The sequence below is a fragment of the Pteropus vampyrus genome, unplaced genomic scaffold (genome assembly GCF_000151845.1).
Source record: "Pteropus vampyrus isolate Shadow unplaced genomic scaffold, Pvam_2.0 Scaffold335, whole genome shotgun sequence".
Lineage (NCBI taxonomy): Eukaryota > Metazoa > Chordata > Mammalia > Chiroptera > Pteropodidae > Pteropus > Pteropus vampyrus.
Genome location: NW_011889116.1, coordinates 4594630 through 4615217, shown reverse-complemented (window position 1 = coordinate 4615217; position 20588 = coordinate 4594630). Strand labels below are relative to the sequence as shown.

Sequence of the window (20588 nt, the reverse complement as noted above, 5' to 3'; positions counted from 1 at the left end):
AATCTTTTCTTACACCCTAGATCCTTTTGCATGAGATCAGCCTTATGAAAAAAGAAAGTTATTCTTGGCTACCTCCCCTCACTCTCAGCTCCCACCCACGCCCTACCCCCTGCACACAGTGATATTCAACTCTCAATTGAGAAGAACACTACCTAAGATTTCCATTGGGCCCATAGTATCTCAGGCACTAGAGAAGGGCAGGGAGTGAGAGTAGACATGAATTGGGGGGTGGGGGAGGGGTGAGTCACTTATCCTCGTGACCCAGAATATCTCCCTCTCCCTGTAATGATGAGCTTGCCTTTCCATAGGGCTTTCCTTTGATTCAGGGAAGGGGCCAACCAATGGGAGAGGGGCATGTTAGATTATTTTGGGGAAGGGCTCATGCCAGGAGGGTTCACTTTTACTAGGTGCCAAGTGGCCAGAGCAACCAGTGTCTCCTGTACCAGCTGAAGCTCCAGAACTCCTGTCCGCTTACCCGCCTCTGCTGCTTCTTTGCCCACTGAACAGCCATGAGAAGGCAGCTCCGGTCCAGAAGGGCTCTGGCCTCTCCTTATGGTTATCGCTACAGACTTGTGAGTCCCAGGGAAAAGAATACTTTGCTGCCTTTTTTTCAGTGGGGTAGATTGGGGGTTGGATAGGTATTGGCTTGTGGCTGCTTCTCTTTGGGATGGGAAGGAACAGTGAAATTTAAGGAAGCCCATAATTTCAAAAATGAGCAGTGACTCCCAGTACCTCAATTGTACCTTAAATTTCTGGGTTGCAGGAAGAAACCCCTCTTCCTATGGAACAAAGACAGGGGAAGGGGAAGATTCTAGAGGATGAGAGGCTTTCTAAAATTTTTTTCTTGGGAGTCTAGAATTTGAACAGGCCTTTTAGAGACTGGGAGTAAAAGTTTAATTCTGATAGCAGGAAATTTATCCAAGAGAGAAAGGAAGGGGAAGAGGAAACAAAAGGCACTGCCTACCCAGCTGTCTCAGTCCCTTTGGGTAGTACCTTCTTAGGAACCCAGCTGCTCCTTTTCTAAAGCAGAAATTCCAAACTATAGCTAAAATCATAGAATCCTAGGTAGAAGCTGGGAGTAATCCTAGACATCATCTCTCCAGAACTCCTCATTATGTAAAGGAGGCAGCTAGGGCTCAGAGCACAGGAGTGACTTGTAAGTAAGTGGAAGAACCAAAGTGAGAATGCAAGTTTTCTTACTTCTAATCTTGTGCTCTTTCCATTATATTTGCATTATGCAACTCCCTAACCCTCTGACCCTCTACCAACCATTGCTATCCTGCCTGCCACCACACCCTGCCCAACACACACACACACACACACACACACCACTTTGCTGTCTCCATTTATCTCCAGGGTACATTACAAATTTCTTTGACCCCAAAATTTCTTTGCATTTACTTTGCTATAATTCATTAATATATACCACACATAGTACTTTTCTGAAGGGAGGTATATTACAAAATCTCCCTCTAAAAGGATTGTGATCTGAGCCTCAGGAGGAAACAAAGCTTAATCCATTTTTCTTTGGGAATGGCCACTTATATAACCAGGGAGTTAAGTGAAGACTGTCAACAACCAGTGGAGGAAAACACAAATTCTTCTAACTTCATATCTACCTACAGAGGGCTTCCCTTAACTTTCCAGCCACAATTTGTAGAATCTTTCTTTTGACATCTTCAAAGTCCCTTGCAGCTCTTAGAGGAGTCACAACCTGTAGGGCATATATAACTATTTCTTGCTTGGCTTCTTTTCTATGTAATGTTGCTAAAGTATTGTATATAATTTCAATGATTTGTCAACTGATTTGGATTTTCAGTGCATCAGGGGATCTTGTACTAGGACGCATGATCAAATTTAAAAAGAAATTATTGATAGAGTGAAAAATTATGTGCTAACTTCTCTTTTAAAATTAACCAACTGTCCTCATCAGTGCCTTTATTCTCTCTCACTGTCTCTCTCACTGTGCCTCTCACTTTCTGCCTCTGAGAAGAGACCACACTCTGTGGAGTGTTATCCCTTCTCTAATAAACTTTCCTTTTGACTCCAAAAACATAAAAATAAAAAATAAAATAAAATAAAATAACTGTTCAAATGTTTATAGGGTATAACTCAATTCAGGGCATAAATTTATCTTTTAAGACATACTGTTTATATATTTGTTTATATGTTTATATATTTAGAGTGCTCAAAATGGAGCCACCTTCTGCCCTTCAGACTCTTCTCTGTTAGGGCAACATGATGGCCCCAGCATACACCCACTTCTATATCCTAGTACACTCTCACTATCACATGAGGGCAGTGCCACTTTAGGAAACTAACAAAAAACAAACCCTCTCATTCCTAAAGAATTTCCTACAAGATTCTGTTAAATAGTTAGTTGCACAAAAGTGTCTCTCCTGTACACTGTGAGGTTCTCCTATTTCTAGAAGCAGGGGAGAGGAAAAAGATACTTGAGGTTCCTGATGATCAGGCACTGTGAGGGCTGTGGGGGAATTAGCTCCAAGAAGGTTAATTCTTCCCAGGAGAGTAAAGCTTTAATGATAAACCATCTTTAATGAGATTAGCATGAGAGCTCATATCTACAAATGAGATCAGGCTGAGGCCAAAACCAGCTGCTTTCTCTGTGGAACAGAGGTGGAGGGCAAGCATATAGGCAACAAGGAGAGAAAAGGAAGTTGTTCAGAAAATATAAAGGGAATATAAATTACTCCACAATGAAACATTACACTTCAAATTATCTGAGATTCTCAGTTGCAATAGATTCTCTGGGGGCCATGATGAGTACCCACTGCAGTCCACATGACTGCTGAGGTTAGGGCAACAAGCTCTGTGACAGCATTTCTCCAAAGTCAGGCAGTTATCATTGACATTTGTTGAATACCCACTAGTTACTTAACTGTGGGTTCCGCACTGTGGTGGGCTATCAAGGAGTTAAAAAATATGGACCCTGCTCTCTGAGTGTTCAGAATGTAGTTTGGGAAGACAAATGTGTACATATGTTCATATCCAAGAGAAAGAAATTTAAGAACATTTATTAATCCATTCGATATTGAGTGGTGGGTTTATTTTCCTAAGCCTTACACTGTGAGTCCATGTCAGAGTCAGAAATCCTTGATTATAAGCACCTACGATCTCTTAGGAACACAGAATCTAACATTTTGTTGTACTCCATAAATCTGCTAAACCACCTCCAGGCACTTGTGTTCAATGTGATAAAGGGGAAGTGTCATTGTCCAAGATATCGACAGACATAGGTACTAGGACTATCATAGGTTCAGCTCTCTCATAAACTTGCTGTGTGGCTTTGGTTAGATTCTGTCTCCTCACTGGGCCTCAGATGGACAAGTGAATCTTCAAGGTCCCTGTCAGTTCTGATATGGTGTGTGATATAAAGCCATACATTTTAACAAATTAGACAGCAATTCAAGACTGCTTATGATCAAGAGCTAGATAGCACTGGGCAGACTGAATGTTGATAGTAGAGCCTTATCATTCTATATCACTTTTACTGATTCTGAACAATCTAATTTTCTGAGCCTTCTCCCTACTAATGGCAATTTTTTAAGCTGAGTGTCCTCTAAATGGCCTTCAATGAATCAGGCAGGGAGGGAGCAGCATGGAACCCCTGGTCTCTATCATTTCACACATCCAACCCCAACAGGTGCACAGGCCCCGCCACTCTTCAGATTTGGACAGCAAAGAGGAGGGAGGGTGGCTTCATTTTCTGCTGCTGCAGCGAGCCTTAGCAGACCCACAAAGAGCAAAGATCCAACTCTCTAGCTTGTGGCTGGGAGGCATTTGAAATACCACTTGGTGAAGTCTGGGTTTTTCTTTTTTTGTTTAATTTTCTTAGAATCACTCAGAGAAGATTACAGTTTCAGACCTCAAGTAATGGCTACAATCAGACAATCAAGAAATATGTGCTGAGCACTTACTACGTGTCCAGATTTTTGCCTAGAATATGGGGTTTGGCAGGGTGGAGGCTAAGGAAATATCAATTGGGGTCCTAGCTCTCAAGTGGTCTGTTCGACCAGCTTAAGGCAGAAAGAGCTTCCAGAACAGGTAACAGTCAGAGAAGCAGCAAATAACCCCCTATCTTTTGTTACTATTGGGAAGGCAGTCTAAATTTTGAGGAGGGGTATAGCAGTTGGCCTCTCTGCCTGCTATCTATCCCAGGCTGTTTTTAGCCACAACTTGGGATGGTAAAGTGGAGCAGCTAAAAGTGTACAGGGTGTAAGGATGAAGCTGGTTTAGACTGAGAATTTCTCAGCACAGACACAGGTGTCTAAAACTACTCCATCCTCCAGCTCTGAGCTCAGCTCTGCCCTGACAAGCCAGACAAAGTGAAGAGAAAGGCCAAGGACCCAGGAAAGAGTAGTGACAGGAGCAGTCCTTGGGGAAGAGCCATAATGCCTGAAGCTGAGAACAAAATTTGCATCTCTATGGAAAAGGATATTAGGTGAAAATAGGTCATAGAATGACTATTTCCTTCAAAAGAAAGGAAAGAAAATCTGTCTCTTGTAACAATGGGTATGTTTATGGGAAAGTAGAAATTTGAAGCATCTCCAAATATTGAGTTGTTTTCCATTTATATGTGGCTGGTAGAATGTGCTATTGTGTTTTGTCACTGTTCCAGGATGATCAAGATGAAGTGAACCAGAACTACTTAGCAGATGAAGAGGAAGAAGCAGAAGAAGAGGCTCAGGTGATGGCGGTACCTGATTTGGAGGAGGAAGAAGAAGAGGAGAAAGAAGAGGAGGAAAAGGAGGAGGAAGAGGGTCAGGGTCAGCCAACAGGCAACACCTGGTGGCAGAAATTGCAGATCATGAATGAATACCTGTGGGATCCGGAGAAAAGGATGTCTCTGGCCCGAACAGGTCAGAGTTGGAGTAAGTCCCAGTTGTCCCAATACTCCAGTCAGATGTCCTTTCCTTTAGGCTTGGTGTCCAGGACTCCTTTACCATACATTGGGTGGGCTTGTCTGCAAACTCCCCTTAGATATCATGTAAAAGGACCAACACCTCAGGAAATGCCTGAGCTATGGGTAGATCCCATCAGAACAAACTCCAAATGGTGAACAAACTTGATTGTGTAGCTGAAATCTGCTGGGTTCAAAATCATTTGCAATGCAGAGAGACAGCAAGAATGACATGGGATAGCACAGAAAATTTTCTAAGTCCCAGACCTGTCACTTTCTATCTCTGTGGCCTTGGGCTCATCATTTACCCTCTCTGAGCCTCTGTATCTTCACCTGCCAAATGAGAGAAACAAATCCCTGCCTTGCCTCTCTCACAGGATCAGCCGGAGGCTCCAATAAGATGTTAACATTGTAAAGTTGAAGGTAGTATGTAGAAGACTATTTCTAGGAAAGGAGACCCAAGTCCCTGCTAACCTGATGAAGGGTTTATAAAGCCTCATCATTTCACCTAGGAATGTCAGAGAAGGAGAGTCAGGAGGCCTGCCCCTGGCCCCAGCTTGTGGGTGCTTTGTGCTCCCATGGTGTACGCAGGGAAATTAGGTTTAAAGGGATAATTTCCAGCGATTAAGGCTGAACCCCGATATTGCTTGATCAATGGCAGAATCACATTCCTTATCATTTCCTCTTTGTACCACATGCTGCCACCACTTTTACTTTACAACTTCCCCAGCGCTCCTCTCCCAGGGTCTTACTCACCTCTTGAACTACTAGTGCTGAGCCTTCTCCTCAGGAAATTTTGCCTGTGGTCAAATTCACACTTGCCGCATTCTCTGCACAGCCCAGAAAAAGAGCAGCTGCTAGTTTGGAACTCAGTTAATGTACAGGAGAAGAAAAACATACAGGATGCCATGGGTGAAATAAGAGTTCCCCAGTGCCGAGGGTCTAGGTTGCTGAAATTGATTGTTATGCCCTCTAGAGTCCCCTTTGGCTGAGAATTCTCTCCCTCATTGTTTGTTTCTAATTCAGCTCAGAGTGCAACAGCCAGCCCTTATTCCTGAAATTAGGAATAGCAAGCAGGTGTGGGGCTCTGAACAATGTCTACCTCCCTTCACCCCTCCTCAGTTCTCAGTCCTACCCATGCCCATCCTTTGAACTCTCAACTAGAACAAATGTACCGTTCAAGGAACGTTCCAATATTCTGGAAGCTACGGACAAATACTGGACACTCACTGGGGCTCCATAGGGGGCACAGCTGTTTCTCCGTTGCCTAAAGATGACTGGAAAAATGAGCCTTGTGAAATGCAAGTGTAATTCTGAAAGAGGGTGCCCTACACTAACCTTTAAACAGCCAAGCATTGGAACTTCACCAGATGAGCTGATCCAAATTGCTCCCATGGAGAACAATCCATAGGCCAATAAGCATATGCCTTGTTGCCCTCTTGCTTAAGAACCAGGTGCCTATTTGAACCTAGACAGCAACCTGCCTATTATTATATTTGTGCATTTCCTTTGGTAGCTGGGCAACCTCTATTCGTAGGAACTATATGTTATTTTATTGGATACTGACAAGAACCATATGAGGTAGTAATATTATTATCCCCATTTTACAGATGCAGAAACTGAGGCTTAGAGAGGGTAAGTAACTTGTCTAAAGTCATATAGTTAATAAGCGGCAGCACTGGGAGTCAAACCCAGGTTGGATGAACACTGGAGTTCATTCTCTTGCCAGAACACCACACTGTCTTCATGAACTATAGCAATTAGCAAGGCCCTGAAGGGTAGGGCCTCAGGAACTGATGGGGTGTTTTGATTGAAGGAATGAAGAGTTGGGATCTAGTCTATCCAAGATATCCAGGTCTACCCAAGTTTGGGTGGGGCATTCAGGAGAGAACCCTGGATTACCCACAGGAGTGGTTAAGCACAACTTGGACATCCAGAGCACAAACAGTTGGAGGGGTCAGTGGGTTCAGATGGGTATGGTGCTTGGATTTACCTTAGGGTATGTGGCTGAGACAGTTAGCCTATCATAGACTCCCAGGGCACAGCCTTCTGGGTAAGGCTGAGGGGACTCATTGCTAATGCCATTCTCCCATCTACAGCTTCCTGGCCACATGTCCTGGGCAAGAAGAAAGATATCTCCAAGGGAAGTTACCTGTATTCTATTGCTTTCCTTTCATGCAAGAAACATGGTTCCTTGCATCTCCAAGGATGGAGATGAAGGGAAAGGAATGGAGGAGGTGGCACAGGGTACATCTCATTAGGACAGTAGGCAGTAGCCAAGTATTACAGGCACACAGGTGCTACTGTTTCTTCTCCAGGGACTTCAGCTGAATCAGTGTGTTCATGTTCCAGTTCTGCTTTAGTTTATCTTATAAAACACAGAGGTTCCAATCCAGTTACTAAGGATTTTCTTCTCCCTTTCTCCAATCATTTTTTGGTTAATTTTATTTGGTTCATGGTTCAATTTAAAAGTTAATATTTGGATTCAGTTTTGGGTACAGCAAAGTTATGTGGTTTGTTCTAGTTTCTGGTTGATGATTCAGTTCAAATCTGCAGTTCCAACATCATGTCACCATTGTGAGTGGAGCCAGATATTGTTGAATGAGATAGCCCCAAGGAGGACTTGAAAAGAGCTTCTCAGCAACAATTTTGTTCTCATTCACCTCACTCTGTGCTGCCTAATCCTGGGGCAAACCTAATCCTAATACAGCCCACAGAGGAGGAATTCACACAACTATGCTTCTGGTCTTACAGCAACAATAATATTAATACTAACAACAAAGACTGCCATTTATAGAGCACTTGGTATCTGTCAAGCTCTGTGTTATGCTATTCATTTTTTTCATAATTTTAGGAATATTTTATTTTTATTACTCTTATTTTGTGATTAGCATGTATTTATATGTATGTGTTAGTTTATAATTCTACCTTTATCAAACAGTTATGCTGCTATGCTATTTGTATGCATTATTCAAGCACTATTATTGTCCTTATTTTACAGATGAGGAAATTGAGGTCTAAAGAGGTGAACAGCATGTCTAAGATTAAACAGCTAGGAAATGGTAAGGTCAGGATAGGATGCAAGGAAAGATGGAATTTCAGGTACCGTAGTCTCTCCTTATCCACAGGGGATATATTCCAAGATCCCTCACGGATATGCCTGAACCCTATATATACTATGTTTTTTAATACATATACATATTTATGATAAAGTTTAATATATAAATTAAGCACAGTAAGAGATTAACAACAATAACTAATAATAAAATAGTACAATTATAATAATATACTGTGATAAAAGTTATGTGAACATGGCATTATTAAAATGAGGGTTACATAAGCACAAGCACTGCGACATCTTGACAGCCAATCTGATAACTAAGGCAGCTACTAAGTGACTAATGAGCACACGGCATATACAGCATGGATACTCTGGACAAAGGGATGATTCATGCTTTGGGCAGGACAGAGTGGGACAGTGTGAGATTTCATTATGTTGTTACTCAGAACAGTGTACAATTTAAAACTTACGAATTGTTTAGTTTGAGAATTTTCTATTTAATATTTTTGGACCGTGGTTGACCGCGGGTAACTGAAACTACAGAAAGCAAAACCATGGATAAGAGGGCACTACTATACTGTTACAGATATAGAGAAGGATATGAGGTAAGTGCTAAACTTATTCCCATTTACCTGCGAGGAATCTGGGGTGCAGAGAGGTTCTGTAACTTGTCCAAGCTCACAGGTAGTGCTCACAGGTAGCAAGTGTCAATAATTAAGTACTGTTTCCTCCTCCCCTCCCTGTCCTGTGTTAGTGTTCTTTTTGAAAAGCAGAGCCACTTTTGCTAAAGATGAATAAGATTTGAATAAATAGGGTCCATGTAAATTAATCAAAAGTTTGAATTATAGTCTTTGTGAAAAAGAAGTGCTGTTTTCATCCCTTGCAAATACATATAATCACTAGAATCAAGCTGCTAGGACTCTTCAGGGCACCAGCTTTAGTAAATAGCAAAGAATGATTTGTGCTTAGGATATCAACTGTTGCCCAGAGGACTCTCAAGCAATTTGTCCTCTGTGGTACTTTAAAATCCACTCCCCTGTAATCTTGTTCATGGTCATCATTTGCTCAGCAGGCCCTTCCTGCTGTAAGGGTAGGAGACGCTGTAAAGGTAAACTGCAATCAGACCTCTGACACAATTCTCACCAATTCCAAATTGATGAAATCTGAATGAGTAAGGATATACTGAATCTTGGGAATTAAAAAAAAAAAAAAAAAAGCTAATTCATGTGTTTGAATTGGTTCTGGTTCATGAGTTCAAGTGAGGAGGTAGAGCTTGTCAGCAAGCACTGACCACTCTCATCTCTGTTCTGCAGGCCTGATCTTAGTCATTTACTTCTTCTTCTATGCCTCCTTGGCTGCTGCGATCACCCTCTGCATGTACATGCTATTTCTGACCATCGGTCCTTACATGCCAACCTTCACTGAGAGGGTGAAGCCTCCTGGTGAGTGCCCAAATGCCCTGTGTTGTCAGAACTTGCTGGACAGAAATCTGCTTGCACAGCATGTTCAGCCTCAATTAACTTTGGCTCTTCCTGGTAATGACTTAGGGATTCAATTATTAAGAGTAAAAGTAAAATGGTACTTGGCAAATTATGGTCCTTTTCATTTTGATTGCCTGGGGGGAAATGGTTTCATGGGAATCAATACCAAAAAAATTATCCCAAGAATGGGTTAATATATCCAAGACCTGTTTTCATTGCCAGGAGTTATGATCAGACCCTTCGCCCATAGCCTTAACTTCAACTTCAACATTTCTGAACCTGACACTTGGCAGCATTATGTGATTAGCCTAAATGGCTTTCTCCAGGGTAAGTAAGTTCTTATCAATAGTGGAAATCTCTTTGGAAAGGTGATGGGTGGGAATTCAAATTCCAAAATTCGCCTGGCACAGAAATCTCACTCCTACTAACCCCAGCCCATCCTGTTCTTTCCTTACCTTGCATACCCCTCAGCACCTGTAGATACAATCAAAACTGCAATATGGTTGTATATCACATCGAAAGCATATAAACCAACTCTCCAGCAATATGATAAGTCCATTGGGGCAGAAAAGTTGTCTTTTCTTCTTGAACATCCTACAGCACCTAGTTATATCCTGGGCATGCTCAGGTGGCTCAATAATTATCAATTATAAAAAAAATTCTGGGAGGAGGTAGTGGTGAGAAAAGAAGAGTATTCTCCAGAACTGGAAAATTCCTGTTTCCTATACTTTCTCAAAGTAATAGAATTCATTTGTGGAGATGGGCCATCTTGAAGTAAGAGAGAAAAGGTCTTTAACAGCATTCCAGAAGGGAGTTAGAAGGAGAATCTCTGGGTGGCAGACACTCCAATATTTTGATCAGAAGTATTTTCAAGATGCTTATCTCTATAATTTCATCATATATATTTTCAGGAACAAATGAATGACTTTTTGAGAAGCTCTTCCAAAGGGTGAAAACTGAGGTAGCAGTTTGGTTAGGGTTAAATATAGAGAACACAGCCTCTGTATTTGTCCAGCTATCAAAGAGGAACTCCAGTGGGTTTACACTGCTGATCTATGATTTGCGGAAAAAAGCCAGTTAGACTAATTTGGTTGGCCTGGCCTGGCCAAAGTGTGTGTGTGTGTGTGTGTGTGTGTGTGTGTGTGTGTGTGTGTGTGTGTGTGTGTGTGTGTGTTGGGGGAAGTTGGGTGTGACCAGTAGAATGTGCACTGAATTAAGAGGAAAACAATTTCTTATGTGGCAGGAAGTATTATTTAAATGCATAAATTTTCTCATTTAACTTTAACCCTGCATAGCAGAATCTAAGGCTCAGAAAGGGGAAATAATGGGATCAAAGTTTCCCAGCAGCTGAACCAGTGTTTAAACCCACATCCATGTTTTTGACACTCTTGCTACTCAAAGAGTGATCAAGGGACCAGCTACATCAGCATCTCTTGGGAGTTTGTTAGAAAGACAGACTCTCAGGCTCCACCCCAGACCTGTTGAATAAGGATCTGCATTTTAACAAGATCCACAAGTGAATTTTTATGCCCTTTAAAGCTTGAGAAGTGCTGCTTCTCATAATTCTTTGCTGTTGCCATATAGCCAGGAGTTAGAAGCTCAACTTTGGATCAGTAATGGTTGGTGTTATTTTGGGTAAGTCTAAGCTTCAAATTCCTCGCCTGTAAAATGAGGGGAACTAGATCTTTCTAAGTCCAAGAAGTTCCATTTTTGTCCTCCCATATGTCTTGGATAGCAGAGCCAGCACAATATCTTCTTTACTTTCAAAATACTTGTGAGCTATTGCAAATGTACTGCCAGAATCTCTGATGAGGAAATCCCTCTGAGAAGCTAGTAGATGGAGAAATACCAATTCTGACCTGATGACAGAGGTGGGGAACATTAGGAAAAGCACTGAGTTTTTCATTCCTAAGCATAGATAATATTCCCTGTTTAAAAGGAACACATCTCTGAAATAGACATCCCAGAGTATCAATTTCATTCTCATGAAGACTGGGCTTTTGCCAAAAAGGTCATACCCACGTCACATTATTTTTAATAGAACCACCCACCTCAAGAGAAACAATGAGCACATGATTAGCTTCTATTTAGAAAGTTATTATTTGAACATACTTCTTGTTCCAAAAAAAAATGATTAAAACAAAACCTGGGATTGAATATAGCTTTGAGGAATAAAAAAAGGCTTAGCCATAACTGGAATAGATTTAAAATTCTCAGTTGCTTTCTGATAATATCAAACGCAGGTCACAAACATGTCTAGATGAGGATCCAGCAGTACATTGAAGTTTTGCCTCTGGTAGATCATAGGTACACAATCTCCTTGGAAAAACTGAGCTACTTGGAACATGAATGCATGGGGGCTGGACCTAACAGGACTACCTGACTCTATCATTTAGAACCAAATCAGAAATAATCCAGTAATTTCCAAAGCCTAGATCTATGGCATCTATAGTCCAAAGAGTCAGCTCACAGATAGCCCCTTTCAGCTCATTCCCTGGACATATGTTACATTTCATCCAATGTAAAGGGACAATTATATCTGAGTTCTTCAGGTCTTAGTAAACAAGATCTCACTCCCTTACTCTCTCAGTGGAGATGCTATGGTTGTCATTGGTTTCTGTCTTTCAACCTAAGCTTCTATTTTGCAGTATTAACTTAAAGAATATAAAGAATGAGAAGCTGGTTTATTTCCTTCTCTTCTTTTTCCTCCTCTTCCTCCCCATCTTCTTCCTCCCCCTTCCTCCTGTCCCACAACACACACTTCTCACTCTCTTGCATAAGGTGTCTCTCATTGACCTCAAAGGGAGATATTTCCTAGGCTGATTTAACCCAGGATCTCTGCCTCCTTATATATGCCATACCTTGACATAATTCAGTCCCTCCCAAAATCTGCCTACTTTGTGCCTATTCCTCTCCCAGAAACAGAAGAGGCAGCCCATCACATTTACAATTTACCATATCTGAAAAGAGATAATGAAAAGTAGAGGTTGTAAAGTGACCAACATATAACCCAGAGATGGATATCCAGAAGTTCTGAGGGAACAAGAAGCAAGGGGGCAGGCAATCAAAGTGGGACAAGCGGACTAACCCGGAGGGCTTCCTCGAGGCATGTTAATGACGAAGGGGCTTAGGCACCTGATGCTATGTCCCAGGGCCTAGCACAGATCGAGTGGGCTTTCTGAGGAGAACACATGAGTTGAAAAAGGAAACTAGGGAGGACTACTGCTGAAAACATGGCCCTCCTCTATAGCACCCATCTAACATGACCCTTTGCTACCTATGTACGCTTTAGGTTATAATGACAGTCTTCAAGAGGAAATGAATGTAGATTGTCCCCCGGGGCAGTACTTCATTCAAGATGGCAATGAAGATGAGGACAAGAAGGCCTGCCAATTTAAGCGCTCCTTCCTGAAGAACTGCTCTGGCCTGGAGGATTCTACTTTTGGCTACTCTACTGGACAGCCCTGCATCCTTCTAAAGATGAACAGGGTATATTGGCCCTTGACACTCTGGCAATGATAAGTGGATGAGCTGGGTAGGAGGGCTCTGGACACTTCATTTCTCTTGGGCTCTGTCTTCACACATTGCAAATTTGGCCATTTTTACTGACAGCATCAGTAATATAAACAACTGGACAAATGATCAAACAGTAGTTATTTTTCTCCTTAAGCACTTCCTACACCATTCTTCTCCCACACCTTCAAATCTGCCCTTTGATGCTTTCTGTCAGGAAAGAGATCCTGAGCTGTTTGTAACAGGGGATTGACTTAGGGGTGAGTTGGGGGACAATCTCATATCACAAGAAATGCATTTTCCTTTTCTCTTGCCATGCCTTGGGTATGGGAGATCCTTACCAGGCACACACCTCTTGAAACCAGAAAATTCTTTCTTTTTACATTTGAGGTTATCTTGGGGCAGTTACCACTATATGATTACCAAGCACAAATACAAGGAGTAAGCTGAGCTGCATAGCTCTGAAGATATTTTGCATTTCCTGCTTTTCGTAACATTTCTGAGAGGGCAAAATAGATTAAGTTTATGCCTAAGGAAGGGATGACTCAAGGGGATTTATAAAAGCCCCATTTTTACTGTCGAATCTGTCTTGTTTTTTGTTTTGTTTTATTAAAGAAAAACAATGCTGGTTTTCTTTTGATAGATTGTAGGCTTTCGTCCTGAGCTTGGAGATCCTGTGAAGGTTTCCTGCAAAGTTCAGGTAAAGTGCCTCTTTGAGTTGTTAGCATTGGTAGTATATCTATTTCATGCAAAAAAGTGGTTCATCCCTTCCAAAGGCTTTACTGTCGATGGTTGGTTATGGGTTAGGGAAAGAGTTAATCTTTTCATAACTATACCTCCCTTTAGCAACTTCAGGCCTCCCTATATCCAGAAAGCATTCAATTCTTCTTTGTGTGTGTGTGTGTGTGTGTGTGTGTGTGTGCGCTTGTTGATTTATACCTGTGAAAATCAAACACTGAACCTCAGCTAAGGACCACAGAAAGGAACAACAATGAGCCAAGTCACTTATTGGGATTCTGTTTATGTTTCCTTTTAGCTCTAATTACTTGTTTCTTTGAACTAAACAAATAGCTTTCATTAGAATCATTAGTCCCTGCTTTTAAAATTGAATTTCACTTTCTGCAGCAATGACCAGTGGCACTGGTGTTGCAATAACAAATGAGTACAGGGGAATTAGACACAACTCCATTAATATGCTAATTAACTGTCCTTCAAAGGACTATTAACTCCAATCACATTTGCACCAATTAGCCCCTGTGTTGGAAAAATTCTAGGTCTGGGGTTTGCTTCTTAAACTGGCAGTAGCTCCCTCCTGTTTGACAACATCAACTGCATCCCCCAGCCCTGGACATTTGTCTTGCAAATGTGTGGAGCCAAGTAATGCCTTTCTCAATACTAGAAATACAGCTCAAAACTCCAGTTGTGATGGTGGCATATCAGAAAGCAGCAAAAGGCAGCATTTATTCAGCCAATAGTCCACATTCAGCAAGCATTTATTGATTGATTATTACAGACCAGGTACTTTCCTAGGTGTTGGGAGTGCCAAGATAATTATGAGTCTCTCTGAAATCTGGGCAATCAAGCATTACAGGCGCTATGAAAAGTGCAGTGGAGACACTGACTAGGAAAAAATTGGTTCTATGTGGGGAGGGTGGTGATGATGAAGATGAACTTTGAAAGGTCAGGCTGTGTTTGTCAGGTGAGCAAGGTAGGAAGGACGTTCATTCTGTTACATGTACATATGTGTAAATAAATATACACACATGTGAGGTGTGACTACAAACTAGTGTAACTGATTCCACAGATCATTCATGAAAAATGAATTTCATTGTTTTTTAGATGAATATGTAAATACATCACAAAAACCAACTCAGTCTTAAACTAGCATATTGATTGGATTGAGTCTCGCTTATAGTTCCCTAGTGGAAGCCATTCATTTTTCAGCTTGCTGAGAACTGTCCTTCTATAAAAAAAAATAAATATTAAGAGTCTTTATACATTCTATAATAATCCATACTGGTCAAATCCACATCCATGTGTGGAAGTCAAGCAGGATGAGGTAATTACTAGAATAAATTAAAGAGAGCTCAGTTTATACCAAGAATGACTACACTATATTGACAGAAGCCATCACATGACCCTAGTGAGTGATTTGCTAGTAGTGATGAACAATTTGTCCTTTATTAGCCCCCAGACTTCTGTGATTTAGGACAAGCCTAATGTAAAGGCAGAATGGGCAATCCCCTACCTGACATGATATGATGAGGGTTGACTTGATTATTTAATCATTTCCAGTACCAGGCCCCTCTTGCTTATCTTCCTGACTCCATTTACTGTAATTAAGCATTACAGAAAATGTGGTCAAAGACATGAGTTTAGGTGAGCCAACTTCAGGCTGTATCCCTGTGTGCCTGGTCTGACTTCTAGTAGAACTGAGTCCACAGTGCGCAAGTTGTTGTGGAGTAGGATTTACTAAACATGTTCCAACTTACACCTGCCTCAGCTCCAAAGTCCAGTACTGGGTGTCAAACCCAGTATGATTCTTTAGAGAGGGGTTGGTATGGTAGGCCCTCTTGCCAGAGCAGCACCGGGTACTGCAAGCCCTTTGTAGCCTTTCTGTCTGGGTCCCCTAGGAGCCAGCACAGAGCCATGCTGAGCACCTTCAGCCGACTCAGTCCAGGCCTTCAATTCAGTACTTTTTGAACTGAAAAGCCAAGGCACAGTAGTCTCTCCCTGGAAATGTTCTTGTGAGGATAGGTCTGAGGTGATCTATGCCCTATTCTTCTTTTGTAGTCTTCTTGGGACACTTGGTATGAGTCATACAGTGATTTCACCTAGGGCATAGGCCCCTTTAGCTCAGGCTCCCACAAACTGAGTGACCCAGCACTCCACATATACTTGCTTTTACTTACAGAGAGGAGATGAAAATGACATCCGATCCATCAATTACTACCCAGAGTCGGCTTCTTTTGACCTCCGCTACTACCCTTACTACGGCAAACTGACTCACGTAAGCCTACATTCCCTTCAGTCTTTGCTGTCAGAAAGGGCTCAGAGGCAAAGGAAGGAGTAGCTTGGTTCTATGTGAATTATGGAGCAGTAGGTAGTAACAGAGGGGTGAATGGCTGCTGGCCAAGACCAGGAAGGAGCCCACTCTACTAATTCCTATCACAGCCACTCCTTTCCATATCCGAAGGAATCTCAGATACAGTCTGGTCCAACTTCTTCAGTTTACGGATGGAGAAATTAGGTTTCATAGAGTAGAAGTGATCTGCCCGTTGCCACATAGCTAATTGGCATCAGAGCCATGAGCAGACAAAACACTGCCATTTTACTCGATTATGCCCAAATAACCCCACTTTCCTGTTTCTCCCATTCGAAGCCTTGGGGCAGTAAAGGCTTCATCTCTAGCATAGAGACTTGATAGATACTAGTTCTGGTTTGATTCATGGTCTGATATCCAGAAAATCATGAATTAGAATTGGTTTTCCCCAGAGGACAGATATCTGACAGTGACTTATGAGAGAAATATATCATTTCCCCCACTGTTCCAGGGCAGAGAGAGCATGTCATTTGCTTTCACCATTTGTGACTTGGCATCATGGGATTTACTCAGTTGCCTTTTAGAGCTTACCTCATCCTGCACTGAATATCTGATCACTTCCATTCTATTACCCTTCCACAGAGCTGCCCCTCTTCACACTTAGAATTCATTGTTCTTCCACCTACAGGTTAACTACACCTCCCCGCTGGTGGCAATGCACTTTACAGACGTGGTGAAGAACCAAGCCGTGCCTGTGCAGTGCCAACTGAAGGGCAAAGGCATCATAAATGATGTCATCAATGATCGTTTTATGGGTAGAGTAATCTTTACTCTGAACATAGAAACCTAAGAACTTCAGGGGGCCACAGCTGCCAGTAATGTTTCTGTTTTATTTCATGTTACAACTGGTAGTACCTGAATTCTTTTTCTTTATCTGAATTCAGCCAGATAGACACCTAAGAGCAGATCATCTTTCCTTGCCTTTGACATATGTATAAATGACATTGTGGGAGCTTTTTGATTTTTTAAAGGTGGTCTCTCCTGAAGACAAATAGATTATATTAATTTCCTTTCTCCCCACTTACATCTAAAACCCATTCTTGCTGCTAGATGTCTCACTGTAGTGTAAATATAGTATCTGATAAAATTCACAATAGCCATGAAGGAGAATTTCTATGATGATTATAAATTCATTGTGTTTTCTAAATTTTTGTTGTTTTTAGAGGTGAGATTCCTTCCAACCAGGCTGATAACTAACCCCTTTTTCCCCCACCTGCTTGGTAAGGTCCTTCCATAGCAATCACCAATCAAACTAACCCAGAATACACCTAGAGCCACCATACCTAGGGAACTCTATATCCAGGGATGCTTGAAAAACTGGCTGCCTCACATGGGCAACTAAATACTGATTAAAAGACTAGGTTATCTTCAACTGGGCCAGAAAGCAGTGCTAACTAGATATTGCTCTGGATAGAGATGAAGACTTTCTCTATGAGTTTTTTGAGGAGGTGGGGGAGAATACCTACCATGTGAATGTGATTGGTATTTGATTCCCTGCTCTATGGTGTAATCATCCAAAGGCAGACATTCCTGCAAACAGAGTTGTCTCGGCTTCAGACAGAAGAGAGAACAAGAAAGAAGATCTCTACCAGCTATTTCTTCTTGGGCTATTTGTTTGACAGTAGTGTGATATTCTTTGAGACCATGAGGGGTGGGTGTGTTGACCCTCAGCTACAGCTCTACGCATTGAAATCGGGGTCTGCCATATGGTAAGACAGAAAGCTCCTGCCAAGCCACCCTAAATCCAAGGCCCATTTAGCCAGCTTTTCGTTTACTTAAAAAACAATATGAGGTAGATGTTTATCCTGCTTTGTCTTATCATTGGCCATGTGACCATTCCACTGCTTAACACTTCCACCAAGGAGAGGGCTAGGACAAGGGGGAAAAGGTGAGCATTAGAGAACAGCATAGTGTATCAGGGTCCAAAGTGAGCATAAATGCCACCTAGAAGCAAACAGAGTCTGAATCTCCTCTATAATGTTTACCTTTTCCCCAAACAGAGAACTGGCAGTCCGGCAGTTTAGATAAACAAGTGAAGAGGTAATTACAATATAGTGTGGCAAGAGTTATAAAACTAACATGAGGAAAAGTAACTCAAGCTGTCACAGTAGCAGAGGAAATTTCATATGCAAAGTCACAATCACAAAAGACCGTGGTGTGTTTGGTTAACTGTGAGCAGTTCATGTCATTGGAGTGTAAAGGGCTCAGAGAATGGCAGGGAATGGCAGGGGATTGGGTTAGAGAGATTTGCAGGTACCAAAAGAGGACTTTGAGTTTTATCCAGTAGGTTAAAAGGAGTCATCAAAGCATTCTAAGCAGGGAAACTCTGTGAACATATTTGCCTTTTAGAAAGAGCACTTTGGTAGCCACAATATGAAGAGTGGATTGGGGAGAGGCAAAACAGGGGAATGGGCAATGATGGAAAAGTTGTTGAGAATGACTCCAAGGTTTTGAGCTTGGCTAGAGCCAGTGGGGTGGTGATATTGTTGATCAAGACTGGGAATATAAGAGAGAAGCAGGATTGGAGAGGAAGATGTTAAGATCAGTTTTGGACATTTTAGGCGTGTAATTTCTGTTGGTCAGACATTGATGTGGAGATGTAAACACTAATGGGGCTGGGGAGAAGGAAATCTGACAACAAAAGTAACATTCGTTTGCATGAACTCTCAAGAAATTCTAAGCTATTTAATCTTAGGAATTTGAACCAGTTTTGTAAACACACTACAGCAATGTAGTCTCTCAGGTAATGTTATTCTCTTGGCTTTGTGGCAGAAAGAACTACTGCTGCTCTTTGAATTCTTCCTAGACACCTTCCAACTCCTTCCAACTCTTATCAACAGAATAGAGGGGGGCTGACCACTATTAACAAGTAATAGAAGATATATGACAGCAGATCTACAGAAAAAAATGAAACTGTCTCCTCCCAACCCCTTTCCTTACCAAATTCTATTTTTAAAATTAAACTTTAAAAAGAAATAACCAAGATGCTTGAAGACAACAACTTTGTAAACATTTTTAAATGATCTCAAACTCTCAAAAATCAGTAGTAAAAGATAATAACATTAAATCTGGAAAGGATATTAGAGAGCATTTAGCAAAAACAACCTGCATCGCATCTGACTCCAGGTCCAGTGCTCTTTCTACTCTGAGCTGCTGCTTACCAGGAAGTACCATCTTTTTAAAATTCAATGAATGATATCCCAAATATTTTGAAACATATGTCAAATCTGAGTTAAAATAGCTAACATTTCACAGTATTTCAACTACTGGTGCTATATTTTATACATAATACATTATCCTGTTAAATATATTAACTATTAAACAGACAGGGAATTATGAATCTTTTGTCATACAGTATTTCTCATTCAATGGAATCCATCATTTCCACAGTTTCAAAGGAATATTGAGTAGTACTAGGATAGTTTGGGTTGTTAGCTGGGACGGTAAAAATAACTTTATTATACACAACTGGATATTATAATATATTCACTAAAATTGAATTCTAACAGTTCAATAATCTTCAAGTGAATAAATTTAAATACTCTCCCATACTGTGCTGTAGCAGTATTTGATTTGTATAACATTTGTTGCAATGCACTTGGTTTTACTTGTCAATGAGAAATACTACTTTAAAATGCCTTCATGGTTTTGTCCATGCTAGATTTATTATTTTTCACCCCTCACCTCTTTGAAATCATTATCCTAAAGTAGCCTTTCTTAGGCATCTATTTGCTACATGTAGAGAACATTAATATTGTCTTAAGGACTTGTTGACAACAATAAATTGATATAAAAGAGAAGTGTATGATTTCTTTCTAGACTGTACCATTGATTTTCCCACAGGAATATTGGGCAGCTATGTGTGTAGAAAACTCGACAATTGACAATTTATTGCTTTAAGGCTTTCCCCACTACCACCTTTTTTGACTCTTGGGGTTTAGCCACTATAAAACTAAAAGTTGTTTCACTTTTTCAATTTAGTTTCAAGTATTCAGTACATTGGTTAGACATCTATATAGTTCAGAAAACGATACCCCCAATTGCACCATCCCTCGACCCTCCACCTTGCCAACGTATTAATGCTAACTGCATTCCCTATGCCATGCTCCCCATCTCCGTGACCATCCATCAACTACTAATTGGTACTTCTTTAACCCTTCACCCCATTCTCCCAGTCCCCACAACCCCCTCCCCTCTGTCCGACACCAAATTGTCCACTATATTTGTTAGTCTGTTTTTTCTTTGTTTGTTCTTTTTATTCCTTAGCTTCCGCATATAAGTGAAATCATATAGTGTTTATTTTTCTCTGTCTGACTTAAATACCTTCCAGGTCCATCAAAGCAATATCTTTTTCCATCCTCTTCCTTTTCATATGTAGGGGTCTTGTTTTCTTATCATTTCAGCCACTCTATCTTTTGGTTGGAGCATTTAATTCTTTTCCATTTAAGATACTTATTGATAGGAATGTAGTTGTTACCATTCTTTATTCCTGGTTTTAATACATGTTTT

General features: G+C 41.1%; 1 protein-coding gene across 2 annotated transcripts; it reads left to right on the top strand.

Moving 5' to 3' along the window:
- Positions 1–452: 452 nt before the first annotated feature.
- On the top strand, positions 453–17285 carry ATP1B4 (ATPase Na+/K+ transporting family member beta 4). 2 transcript variants are annotated; one of them, XM_011378251.1, is made up of 8 exons: positions 453–572; positions 4640–4880; positions 9296–9424; positions 9686–9790; positions 12756–12952; positions 13620–13676; positions 15891–15986; positions 16708–17285. In XM_011378251.1, exons 1-8 carry the CDS (start codon positions 510–512, stop codon positions 16867–16869), a joined length of 1050 nt encoding a protein of 349 aa, XP_011376553.1. In that variant the 5' UTR covers positions 453–509; the 3' UTR covers positions 16870–17285. The 2 variants fall into 2 exon arrangements, with proteins under 2 accessions (XP_011376553.1, XP_011376552.1); XM_011378250.1 differs by having other exon boundaries at positions 4640–4892.
- The last annotated feature ends 3303 nt before the right edge of the window (positions 17286–20588 follow it).